Source organism: Pan paniscus, chromosome 4, assembly GCF_029289425.2.
Source record: "Pan paniscus chromosome 4, NHGRI_mPanPan1-v2.0_pri, whole genome shotgun sequence".
NCBI classification, from domain to species: Eukaryota; Metazoa; Chordata; class Mammalia; order Primates; family Hominidae; genus Pan; species Pan paniscus.
Window position 1 is genome coordinate 141,493,317 of NC_073253.2, and position 13,684 is coordinate 141,507,000.

Consider the following 13,684-nt stretch of genomic DNA (forward strand, 5'->3'; position numbering starts at 1 on the left):
GGTAACATTTCTAAGAAAATTCTTGGAACCTGTACAGTTAGCAGCTTGTTATTTTGCCAGGTTAAGGTCCGTATATGAAAATATCTAATACTTTAATTTTAAAAATATGTTTTTAAACTGAAGAAAGGACATAATCTCAGAATAAAAGACAATCTTTTTAAAAATTTATTTAAAAGTTTTAAAATTTTTAGTAGGCACAGGTTCTTGCTTTGTTGCCCAGGCTGGTCTCAAACTGTGGGCCCAAGTGATACTCCTGCCTCAGCTTCCTGAAGTGCTGGGATCACGGGTGTGAGCCATCACACACGGCCTCAAGGACAATCTTTTAATTAAAAAAAAATCTTTTGTATGTAGAGGCAGGGTGTTGCTGTCTTACCCAGGCTGGGTGCTCAAGCAGTTCTCCTGCCTTGGCCTCCCAAAGTGGGTAGGATTGTAGGCATGAGCCACCATGCCTGACTTAATCTTTTAATGTTTGATTTTATGAAATAGCACTACATTTTCCCCCCGTTTTGTTGTAGACCAATAAAAGGTGATAATTTCCCCTTAGCATTTGTGAATTACTGCTTTAGAGGATTGTCTTATATGCTGCGTCAGTGTTGATAAACAGATTTGATTGGTTGGCAACTGAATATTTTGAAAGTTATAGAATATTCATATTGAACACTTCAGAAGTCTGCTATGCAGAGAAATATGTGGTTTTCTTTCTTGAGTGTCAAATCTGATTCTAAAATTTATAGAGAAATTTTGAAGACTAGTAGAGTTCCTGATAATCTAAACATTAAAAAATTGGGGATGTGTAGTATAGTTTGTCAGTCATAAGTTTATTTATTTATTTTTTTAGACGGAGTCTTACTCTGTTGCCCAGGCTGGAGTGCAGTGGTGCAATCTCAGCTCACTGCAACCTCCGCCTCTTGGTTTCAATCGATTCTTCTGCCAGAGCTTCCCCAGTAGCTGGGATTACAGGCACATGCCACCAAGCCCGGCTAATTTTTTTTGTATTTTTAGTAAAGACAGGGTTTCACCATGTTGGCCAGGCTGGTCCCAAACTCCCGACCTCAGGTGATCCTTCCGACTCAGCCTCCCAAAGTGCTGGGATTATAGGTGTGAGCCACCACTCCTGGCCTCAGTTTTTAATATCTTTCTATTACCTTTATATTTCTAATAAGTTTTTAATATTTTTCTATTCAGTTGATTTTAAGATAGCTTTTGGGCTGGGCATGGTGGCTCATGCCTGTAATCCCAGCACTTTGAGAGGCTAAGGCAGGCGGATCACCTGAGGTCAGGAGTTTGAGACCAGCGTGGTCAACATGATGAAATCGCATCTCTACTAAAAATACAAAAATTAGCTGGGTGTGGTGGTGGGCGCCTGTAATCCCAGCTACTCAGGAGGCTGAGGCCAGAGAATCACTTGAACCTGGGAGGCAGAGGTTGCAGTGAGCTGAGATTGCGCCATTGCACTCTAGCCTGGGCAACAAGAGCGAAACGCCATCTCAAAAAAATAAATAAAATAAAGTAAAATAAAATAGTTTTAAAAATATTTTTGTCTTTGAGACAGATAATTGAATCCTTCACATTGTTCAAGTTTATTTTTCTAAATACAGGTCAAGCATTCCCAGTCTGAAATGCTCCAAAATTAGAAACTTTTTGAGTGCCAATATGATGCTCAAAGGAATTACTTACTCATTGAAGCATTTTGGATTTTGGATTTTAAGATCTGTGATGTTCAGCCAGTAACTATAATTCAGAGATTCAAAAATCTGAAAAAGTCTGAAATCTGAAACAGTTCTGGTCTCAAGCCTTTTGGATATGTGATACTCAACTTGTACTATAATTGGTAATTTCAAAAAGATTAGAAGTTTGGTTCAAATAAAGTAAAAAGCTATATGTATGTTTTCAGTGTGTAATGAGAACTTGAGCTATCTTAAAAGTTTAACAAGTTGGGAAAGTTTAAATTATGGATATTTTATTGTCATTAAAATTAATATTAAAATTCACAGCACAGAAAATATAGGTGAAAAATGCATATCAAATGGTGTTTAGTTGTGCAGATGATGTCAATAAGGACCCAAAGTAAACACAGAAAAACGAAATCTGGATTTTTCAAGGTAGGAGTTGGAGTCTGCTCAATGTTAGGTACTAGGAATATACAGATAAATAAGAAATGGTCATCTAAGAATCTAAAAATCTAATAGTGGGAAAGAAATATGTTAAAAAAAATCTCCACAAAATGAAAACCCATTACAGTATATTTTGCTATTACAGCTAAAAAAAAACCCCAGGTAACAAAGGAACTAATTCTGTGAGAAATAAAGCATTCATTTAGGCTGCAGTTGTCACTGCTTTTGGAAAAAGACAAGTTGGATGTTAAAATAAGAAAAAGAATTAACCTGATTGTGAAACTGAATAGGATATACATGGTTCCTGGTAAAGTTAATATTGGCTGAATGCAGTGGTTTACCCCTGTAATCCCAGCACATTCAAAGGCCAAGGTTGGGAGGATTGCTTGAGCCCAGGAGTTCAAGGCTGCAGATAGTACCATTATACTCTAGCCTGGACAGCAGAGAGAAGTAAGACCCTGTCTTAAAAAAAAATTGATTATAATTTATAAAAAACTTTGAAATTTTGTTACTTTTCTTGAGTTAAAATGTCATAGACCCTGTGAAAATAAATAACTAACTGTGTTTGGAATTTTGTGTAAAGACAGCAATCAACTGTTAAAATCAACTATTTCCTCTGAAGTACTTAACATTTTACCCATGCCCCCCCCACCCCCTTTATTTCTTTTTGAGACAGAGTCTTGTTGTGCTGCCCAGACTGGAGTGTGGTGGCATCATGGGTCACTGCAGCCTCAACCTTTCAGGGTCTGGAAATCCTCCTACCTCAGCCTCCTGAGTAGTTTGAGACCACAGGCATGCACCACCATGCCCAGCTAATTTTTAAAATTATTTATAAAGATGAGGTCTTTCTGTATTGCCGAGGCTGATCTTGACCTCCTGGGCTTGAGCTCTTCCCCGCACCTTAGTCCCCCAAAGTGCTGGGATTACAGGCATGAGCCACCATGCCCAGCTTACCCCAATTTTAAAAACATTTATTTATTTATTTATTTACCTTTTTTTTAGAAATAGGGTCTTGCTCTGTCGCCCAGGGTGGAGTGTAGTGGCATGATTCTAGCTCGCTGCAGCCTTGAACCACTGGGCTTAAGTGGTCACCCCACCACAGCCTCCCAAATAACTAGACTCTACAGGCACATGCCACCATGCCCAGCTAATGTTGAATTTTTTTGTAGTCTTGCTGTGTTGCCTAGGATGGTCTCAAACTCTTGGCCTGGAGCAGTCCTCTCACCTTGGCCTACCAGAGTGCTGGGATTACAGACCTGAGGCATTGTATTTGGACCCCTAATTTTTTTTTTTTGCATGGGGGTTTCTTGTTGGGAGACCAGAGAACTTGCTAGAGAAAATCTTAAAGAGCTGTACCACTGCAGCCTCCAAGTTTGAACTCACCAACTCAGTATATACTTTTGGCTTTTACAAGACCATTATTAAGTAAAGTACACTCTCTTTTCTACCTTGCTTTTGGTCTGTTCTGCTTCTTGAAGAAGCATAGTAAAAATATTTTGTAACTGCTAAGTTCGTTCATTGTACTGGATGTGTGAAAAAGTAAGAGTAGCAGGTAACATCCTGGATTCTAGAGACTGATTCTTAGGTTAAAGGTAACTGTCCAGTCTTAATATAAATTCACATAAATCTTTATCTTTCAGAAAATACTTTCCTACTAACTGTATAAAATTGTTAAAACAGTATAATTCTAAATTTGAGATTTGCTCATTTAATTCTGTGGCATTATGTAGAATAATGGGTTTGATGGCTAGAAAAGTAAGTCAGTGTCTATTAGAGTCCTTGTATATTGTCTAGAGCAGGGGTCCCCAAACCCCGGGTCACGGTGGCACTAAATTATCATAGGAGAACCAACGGTATTGTAAATTGCGCATGTGAAGGATCTGAGTTGCGCATTGTTTATGAGAATCTAATGCCTGATAATCTGAAGTGGAACAGTTTCATCCTAAAGTCACCACCTCCACCCACCCCCACCATTCGTGGAAAAATTGTCTTCTGTGGAACCGGTCCCTAGTGTCAAAAAGCTTGGGGACTGCTGGTCTAGAGGCTTTCTCCCCCTTGTATTTGACCTGATTCATGTTGTATTAGTTGTGACATTGTCTATTTCAACATACAGATATTCATCCAAAGAAATACTTAAGTTTCATTTGGGTACTTTAAGCTTTCATTTTTTCTTTAAGTGACTGTTTGATTTCTATTATGCATCAGGCACTGTTTAGCCCTTGGAACTTCTCAAGTGTACCAGGTACCTTGTATTCTAATCGAGAAGACACATAAATATGGCCAGTATTGGGAAGATGTAGCTTTTTATTTTTTCTGGATTTGAGTTTTTAGCTTAAAACTTAAATTTTTTTTCATGTGAATACTCTTAAAGACAAAGTCAGGAAAATTATACAGAGTTGCTAAAATTTTAGTTTGAATAAAGACTGTCTTTATTCTGACTAGAGTTAATATTAAGAAGTTGAAAATATTGATATTAGGCATGTTAGCTATATGAACAATTTAAGATGGGAACATGAACTTGGGATGTTTGCAGTTTGGAAACAACTCTGACCAAAACTAAACTGAATGAATATAAATTCTGACAGACTGATCTTCACCATTACTGTAACCTATTTGATAGTGAACATTTTTTAATGTAGCTGGGCGTGTGGGCATGTGACTGTAGTCCCAGCCTCTTGGGAGGCTGAGGCAGGGGAAGATACCTTGAGGCCAAGAGTTCCAGCTGCAGTGAGCTATGATCACGCCTGTGAATAGCCACTATAGTTTAGCCTGGATAACATAGTAAGACCTCATCTCAAATTTAAAAGAGAAAACATATTATGATGGAAAATTTCAAATACAACATACATAAAAGTAGACTGTGTAATGTAGTGAATCTTCATGTACTTATTTCTGGCTTCAACAGTTAATCAGTGTGGTTAATCTTGCTTCATCCATAACCTCCTCCTGACTTGATTATTTTAGTGCTGTGGTTTTTTTTTTTTTTTTTAGACAAGGTCTTGCTCTGTCACCCAGCCTTGAGTACAGTGGCACAATCTTGGCTCAATGCAGTCTTGACCTCCTGGGCTCAAGCAGTCCTCCTGTCTCAGCCTCATGAGTAGCTGGGAGCACAGATGTGTGCCACCATACCTGGCTGATTTTTATATTTTTTGTAGAGATGAGGGCTCCCCATGTTGCCCAGGCTGGTCTCAAACTCCTGGGCTCAAGCAGTCCTCCAGCCTCAGCCTCTCAAAGTGCTGGGATTACAGATGTGAGCCATCACACCTGGCCTTAGTTTTTATTTTTGTTTTCTCTTTTATTGCTCCTCAAAATTCAGCTTAATGACATGATTGTTTTAGAATAAGTCCCAAATATAGTAGCATTTCATCTGTAAAAACTTATGTATCTTTAAAGATAAGAATTAAACATACATACACACAAAATCATACATACACACAGTACTATTATCACAGTCCCCCCCAAAATTTGTAACAGTTTACTATTGCTTGTGAAATATCCAGTTAGTTTTCATATTTCCCAATTGTATCATAAATGCCCTTTTGTACCTGGTTTATTTGACGCTATATCCAAACAGGGTTATACGTTATGTTTAGTTGATATCTTTCTTAAGTCTTTATAGAAATATCCTTTACTTCTTTTTTTTTCTCCCTTGGCATTTATTTGTTGAAGAAATAGATCATTTGTCCTAAAGAATTTTCTCACATTCTAGACTTGGCAGATTGATCTTCTGGTGTCATCTAACACATTCCTCTATCCCCTCTATTCCCTGTAAATTTGAAGTTAGAGCTAGGTATTTGATAAAATTCCATTTTTTTCTTTTTTTGGCAAGAACATTTTATAGATGGCGTTATGTACTTCCTACACAGTACATTATAATGCTCATGATGTCTGGTTGTCTCCTTTCTGTATTATAAATATTGATTAGTGTGTAAAGGTGTTTTCATCCTGATCCATTCATTTTAAAACTTGCTTGATGGTTTCAACAGCCATTTTTGATCATTGCCTGGATTTGCTGTTGTATGTGAAACTCTAAATCTATAGTTTCTTCTACATTTATTGCTAGCATTCCATATAGTTGACTGTAACAACCATTTGGTTAACCTGAAATGCAGTTTTTACAGAAGAGACATGATATATGTGTATTTTCTTTCATTTATCAATTTTAAGAATGAGTTGATTCCCTAGTTTTTTCCAAAGGGAACTCCTGTTTTTTTTTAAGTATCATTATGAACTCATGAATTTTTAACATTTGATATGTTTCACTGCATTATAGTCTTTTTTGATGTTCAGATTGTCTCATCTTTAATCAATAGGAGCCTCTTCATGTTGGCTTCTGATTGTTTGTTTGTTTTTTTTTTTAATTTTTGACATGCCCGTTTTTGATAACTCTCTTGCTTCTGGAAGGACAAGGTATACTAAGGTGTACCAGGCTCATCTTATAAATTTTCTGCCCTGACCTAGAATTAGCCCTTTGTCTAAAGAACTCTGTTGCTTTAGAAGTAGTATTTAGAGACTCAGTAGGAATTGTTTAAGAAAGTCAGGCTACATTTGGATTAATTGCCATCTTTTTGAGGTATTAGTTTTTTATTTTGAGGCAGAGGCTTTCTCTGTTACCCAGGCTGGAGTGCAGTGGTGCAGTCTCGGCTCATTGCAACCTCTGCCTCCTGGGTTCAAGTGATTCTTGTGCCTCAGCCTCCAGAGTAGCTGAGATTACAGACATGCACCACTACGCCTGGCTAATTTTTGTAATTTTAGTAGAGACGGGGTTTCACCCTATTGCCCAGCCTGGTCTCAAATTCCTGAGCTCAAGGGATCCACCTGCCTTGGCCTCCCAAAGTGCTGTAATCACAGGTGTGAGCCATCGTGCTCGGCCTTTCTAAAGTATTTGAATTGTATGTTCTTTGTCAGTGTTTTAAAAACAGACATTGGGCAAAGTAGCCTTTTGGTTTCCAGTTTACTTTGAGACAGCTATTATTAATTAGATATACTTAATTAGATATTATACTTAGTACATCAAGTGATGTATCATACATTTAAAGTAGTCATATGGACTAAGATTGTACTTCCCATTTTTCTATATATGTATGTATTTCTATTTTTTAATTAAATTTTTTTCTTTTAAAGACAGCATCTCACCCTGTCACCTAAGCTGGAGTACAGTGGCACAATCATGGCTCACTGCAGCTTTGACCTTCTGGCTCAAGTGATCCTCCTGCCCTAGCCTTCCAAATAGCTAGGACTACAGCTGTGCGCCACCATGCATGGCTAATTTTTAAAATATTTAGTAGAGACAGAGTCTCGGTATGTTACTCAGGCTGGTCTCAAACTCCTGAGCTCAAGTAATCCTCACACCTTGGCCTCCCAAATTGTTGGGTTTATGGATGTGAGCTACTGCACCTGGCCCCATTTTTCTCTTTAACATACTACTACATTCTGCTGATAGGTCACTCTTCACAAGTAATTCCCTGCCATTGATTGTGTGTTTACAACTATTTGTTCCCCTCATTGAGACTATGTTAAATTGGGCTGGGCACGGTGGCTCACGCCTGTAATTCCAGAAGTTTGGGAGGCCGAGGCGGGTGGATCACCTGAGGTCAGGAGTTTGAGACCAGCCTGGGCAACATGGTGAAACCCCGTCCCTACTAAAAATGCAAAAAATTAGCTGGGCATGGTGGTGGGCACCAGAAATCCCAGCTACTATGGAGGCTGAGGCAGGAGAATTGCTTGAACCTGGGAGGCAGAGGTCGCCGTGAGCTCAGATCATGCTACTGCAGCTCCAGCCTGGGCGACAGAGTGAGACTGTCAAAAAAAAAAAAAAAAAAAGAGAAAAAGTAAAAAAAAAAAGAAAAAAAGAAAATATGTTATATTGTTTTTTCAGTGTAATAATTAGCTGATTCTTTTTAAATGTACTTTTTTTTCCCCATCAACTTTTATTTTAAGTTCCAGGGTACATATGTAGGATGTACAGGTTTTTTACATAGGTAAATGTGCGCCATGGTGGTTTGCTGCACAGATCAACCTACCACCTAGGTATTAAGCCCAACATCCATTAGAAATGTAAATTTTAAAAGGGTTAATGCTAAGTGCACAGTTATACAGTATGATTTGTTACTTCCTCTTTTGCTTCTTATATACGAAGAAAAGGGTAGTGAAGTTTAGCATCTCTATATTCCCTTTAGGGACTTACTGTGAAACCAAGTGGTTGCTTTGTAGCCTGTCCTATTAAGGTGCATTTAAAATCTTTAGGAATTTTACAGCTATTAAGGACATTTCACCAGGTATAAAAAAAATTCAAGGCTGGGCGCTGGGTCCGGTGGCACTTTGGGAGGCCGAGACGGGCAGATCACGAGGTCAGGGGATTGAGACCATCCTGGCTAACACGGTGAAACCCCGTCTCTACTAAAAATACAAAAAAATTAGCCAGGCATGGTGGTGGGCCTGTAGTCCCAGCTACTCGGGAGGCTGAGGCAGGAGAATGGCGTGAACCCGGGAGACGGAGCTTGCAGTGAGCGCCACTGCACTCCAGCCTGGGTGACACAGCAAGACTCCGTCTCAAAAAAAAAAAAAAAAAAAAATCCACTTTATTTTGTCTTGTGTCACATAGTAAATGTCTGATGTTGGACATATATAATAACTAAATCTTATAAATATGTCTCAAATGGGGTTGTCGGTGAAAAAGATACTGTTAAATGGACACCCAAAGGGATTTTGCTCCTTGATACCTTATCTTTTTCTAATCCTGTCCTTCAGATTTTGGCTTCATTGTGTGTACATTCTTGCATTAGCCTATATATAAATCCTAAATGTGTTGTCTTTCAAAAAGTGCTTCTTAATATCCAGGATAATTTCATGTGTCCAGTGCTGTGCTGGTCTGTTTATCTGTTTTTTTTTTGTCCTTTTTTTTTTGAGACGGAGTCTTACTCTGTCGCCTAGGTTGGAGTGCAGTGGCACGATCTTGGCTCACTGCAACCTCCACCTCCCGGGTTGAAGCAGTTCTCCTGCCTCAGCCTCCCTAGTAGTTGGGATTACAGGTGCCCACCACGACGCCCAGCTAATTTTTGTATTTTTAGTAGAGACGGGGTTTCACCATCTTGGCCAGGCTGGTCTTGAACTCCTGACCTCGTGATCCACCCACCTCGGCCTCCCAAAGTGCTGGGATTACAGGCGTGAGCCATGTGAGCCACCGTGCCTGGCCTGTCCTTTTCCCTTTCTCAATTTTTGTTATCCATGTGCTCACAGAGATAACAAATTTTCACTATCTTTAATTTTTTTCTTTGGAGCATTTCTTATTCTTTGCGAAGGTATGCATATAGTGGTTTGTTTGTTCTTAATGTCTTTGTCTTTTTTTCTGCTCTCAGATATGGGAGCATATTTGGTGCAAACCTGAAATTATGTGGGTTGGTTGGAGAGGGGTTGTTTTCTTTTTAATGGATATGACAGTTTTCATACCTGCATATCTCATTGGATAGAAAAATTCTGTATAATTAATAGCTCAGGGCTCCTTTGCCTAATAACCTGATATGGTTCACTGTTCAGCTTTAGATAAAATTAGCAAGTAGTTTTCTCCACTTAAGATCATAAAAGATGGAGATTATATATACTACCTAATTCTTATTCTTTTCTTTATACCTCAGTGGATCCTAACCAGTTGCACGTCTGTTCTTTCTTGAGTTAGAAAGAATCCCAGGAACATCTTTCTGTACTTCTATTCCTGTTGGTTTAATTTCTCTGTTTTTGGCTCAAAGTCTCAGGAAACACATCATCACCTAAGAGAAGCTTGTGACTCTCATTCCCAGCTGCCCTCCTATTCTTTCCTCTATAGGACAGCCCATGTACTCTCGTGAACATGGTGCTGCTGCATCTGAGCGACTTCAGTTGGGGACACCGCCTCCTCTGTTGGCAGCTCGTTTGGTGCCACCTCGAAACCTCATGGGATCCTCCATTGGGTACCATACCTCAGTCTCCAGCCCTACCCCTCTGGTTCCAGGTAAGCTTTGCTACAGATGGCCATCCACCTCACTGATCTTTTTTACCTTAAGCTGGCCAGTCTAAGCGGTGACCTGGCATCCTGATCTGCTGTTACAAAGTCCCATTATAGCTCATAGGTAGTTTTATTTTCTGTTCCTTTGCTTCTTTGGTTTGTCTCTAGTGGCTGCTAGATGATTAGGCCTCCTGTGTATCTGTCATCTCTGGTGTCCTCTATATTTACTTTCAGTGCCTCGGTAACAAAGTGATGCTAGTTCCTTGAGCTAGTTTCTAATCAGGTAGATAGAAAGATAATATCTACTTGAATGTTTTCTAATTAGTTATACACTGTAATAAACTAGGTTAATTTTTCTTTAAAACAAAACAAAAATAAACATCTGGTTTCTTGCCGATCATATCCTTTTTCCCCTTTTGCCCTTTGTATGTGTGCATAATGTAGCGATTCTTAAAAACTCTTTTCTCCTATTGACATACGTATTTTGAAGGATCTGTGGAATGCTTTGTGGGTGTTTCATGAGGTGTTTTTAACCCTTTCTCACTTTGCCTTTGGATCTTATTCTCATAATTAACTAAAGGGCTTTTAAGTTAATTGGTGTTCTGTGTATTCCCAGGATTTATGGCACAAGGTCATTTGATTATGTAACTTCTTTAAAACTTTCTGCAGTCTTAACTGTAGGAGATTTTCTGTCAGTAGTGCCAAGTGGTAACTGAAAACTTTTAAATCATAATTTGCTAATCCTTTTTTAAAAAGATAAAGCAGTATGCATTTTGTATGTTATATTGCATGTAATTTTTAGAGTTGGCATAAGCAGGGAAGCTGTTACTTTACATATCATTTTCAAACTGTGTCATCCTTAAACACATTGAAATTTAATAAGCAACTATGTTAGATTTACTTTTAAGCTAGACATATCATTACAGTGTGTTTCCATCAGGAGGGAATGCTCATGATTAAATACTGTCTTTAGTTGTCTTAAAGAGACAAAAAAAATTATAAAGAGAGGAGTTAGAACAAAAGCTAAAATAATTAAGTATGAAGCCCCCAAAATACTCTTTGGCGGATAACTATAATCATAGTCCTGTAACCATTGAGGCAAAATTATTTGTTTTTATTTATTTATTTTTTTATTTTTGAGACGGAGTCTCGCTCTGCTGCCTAGGCTGGAGTGCCTGGAGTGCAATGGTGTGATCTTGGCTCACTGCAACCTCCACCTCCAGGGTCCAAGCGATTCTCCTGCCTCAGCCTCCTGAGTAGCTGAGATTACAGGCGTGCATCACCAAGCCTGGCTAATTTTTGTATTTTTAGTAGAGACGGGGTTTCACCGTGTTGGTCAGGCTGGTCTCGAACTCCTGACCTCGTGATCTGCCCACCTTGGCCTCCCAAAGTGCTGGAATTACAGGCGTGAGCCACTGCGCCCGGCCCAATTATTTGGTTTTATTGATCATCATCAGGAAACTTTGAGACTGAATGCAAGCCTTAGGAATGAAATAAAAAATCTCTAATAGGAATGTCATTGTGATAATAATTTATTAAAATTTCTGTGCCATCGTTCTCTGAGGAGGACAGTACAGATGCCCCAAATGATTAATTTTCAACATCATTTAACATTTTATTAGAGGGAGACAGTTCTTAATCTAGTGATGCCTTTTTTTGTGTAATTCCATGAGCTGTTTTCAAAACCTGAAAAAAGGGGAAAAATGGGGGTGGGAGGAAGAGAAGGAATGCCAACCAGCAGTTCTAGTTCTTATATTAGATATCTCAGAATCACCTGTGCTTTAATGGCATTTTATTATTATTGCCTCATTGTAGCTTGTGGATGTTTTGTGCAAGAAGGATATTAGCTTGTGAATCTGAAGTTAGGAGGAGCACAATATTCATGGGAGAGGTTTAATCTAAGAGTATTGGGGGTGAGACGTTTTCTGGATTGAGGACTTCTGAATCCTAGTTGTGCTGCTTATTGGCCGTTGACTCAAATGCCTGTAGTGGCCAGGAAGATCCCCTAAATGAGGATAATTTGCTGATCTTATATTCGGAATCACTTCTATACTGTAAATCATAGAAGTGACTGACGTGTATGTGCGCGTGTGCGCTTTTTTATTTGAAATACGGTTTATGTGTGAAACCAGCTGTTCTCACTCTAGTTTGAAGAAGTGTACATAACCAAATGAATACATTTTCTTTTCACCTCAATTAAAAAGGTACCTAGAAATTGGAGATATGATGGATAACAGAGGAAACTCAATCCTTCACGTATGGTGTTTGTGTATGTGAAAATTTGTATTAACAAATGTGCATTGGGCTGGGCACAGTGACTCACACCTGTAATGCCAACAGTTTGGGAGACTGAGGTGGGCAGATGGCTGAAGCCCAGGAGTTCAAGACCAGCCTGGGCAAGATAGTGAGACCCCATCTCCGTTTTTTTAAAATTAGAAAAAAAATGTGCATTGACATTTGGATTAGGTAATTAATATATAGAGTAGAAATGAGTAGGTGAGTGAATCTGAAAATATCAGTATTTAAGAATGGATGCATATATCTATATTCTGTAATAGGCGCATTTTTTTTTTCAGTTTCAAAAGGTGTGTCTAGATACTGTAACACAAAGAGAAATACAGTCATCCCTTCACCTCAGGTTCCACATCTGCAGATTCAACCAACTACAGATCGAAAATATTCAGGAAAAAAATAAAAATAAAAATAAACCAGTACAATAATTAAAAGGAATGCAAGTTTTAAAAACAATATCCATAACAGCTATTTACGTAGCATTTATATTATGTATTATAATTAACCTAGAGATGTTTTAGAGTATACAAGAGTATTTACCTAGGTTATATGCAAATACCACCACCCTATTTTATATAAAAGTCTTGAACATTTGTGCATTTTTATATCTGCGGGAGGGTCCTGGAACCAGTCCCTCACAGATACTGAGAGGTGACTGTAGGTTGATGTATTTGTTGGAGAATATATGTTTTTTAAGCAGTTGTTTATTTTATAACAATGAGAGATGGTTTAACCTCTCTCTGATTTGTTGTGTGTTTTGTTGCTTTGTTTTCCCTCAGATACATATGAACCAGATGGTTACAACCCAGAAGCTCCTAGTATTACTAGTTCTGGTAGATCTCAGTACAGACAGTTCTTTTCAAGAACTCAGACACAGCGTCCCAATCTGATTGGCCTAACATCTGGAGATATGGATGCAAATCCAAGAGGTGAGAATACCTTGAACTTTTTCTGATGCTAAGTGTTACGCAGTAGTTGGATATAGTTATTACATTTGCATTTCTGGCCTAGCTTGAGGAAATTAAGGTCCAAATTACTTATATATTATCTCTTTGGAGGGTGCTATGTATTAATCTCAGATGTTTTTAAATAACTTTATCTCCAAATTTTATTTTAAAGCTATAGTTAGGCTATATTTGTTTTTAAATACAAATCATACTAATATTATTTAACTGCTTCTTTTGGTAGGACTTTAGGCTGTTTTAGTTTTGTTACTAGGCACTGTGTTAGATATTGTGTATAGAAAGATGAAATTACTGATCCCCTGCCCTCAAAGAACTGATCATTGAAGGACCTG

At 38.4% G+C, this 13,684-nt stretch overlaps 1 protein-coding gene and 1 non-coding gene across 5 annotated transcripts in view; one reads left to right on the forward strand and one right to left on the reverse strand.

Moving 5' to 3' along the window:
• Positions 1–13,684, forward strand: part of RBM27 (RNA binding motif protein 27) — an 88,708-nt gene that overhangs the window by 37,463 nt on the left and 37,561 nt on the right. For 2 of the 4 annotated variants that reach the window (XM_003829081.6, XM_008954493.4), the window contains exons 9-10: positions 9,937–10,101; positions 13,167–13,316. In XM_003829081.6, coding sequence (XP_003829129.1) covers positions 9,937–10,101; positions 13,167–13,316 — 315 coding nt within the window. The remainder of the gene's footprint in view (positions 1–9,936; positions 10,102–13,166; positions 13,317–13,684) is intronic. The other 2 variants (XM_008954495.5, XM_008954494.5) reach the window with 1 other exon arrangement.
• LOC112439947 (U7 small nuclear RNA) lies at positions 3,413–3,475 on the reverse strand. The gene has a single exon (XR_003028166.1). It is a non-coding gene; the product is annotated as a U7 small nuclear RNA (small nuclear RNA).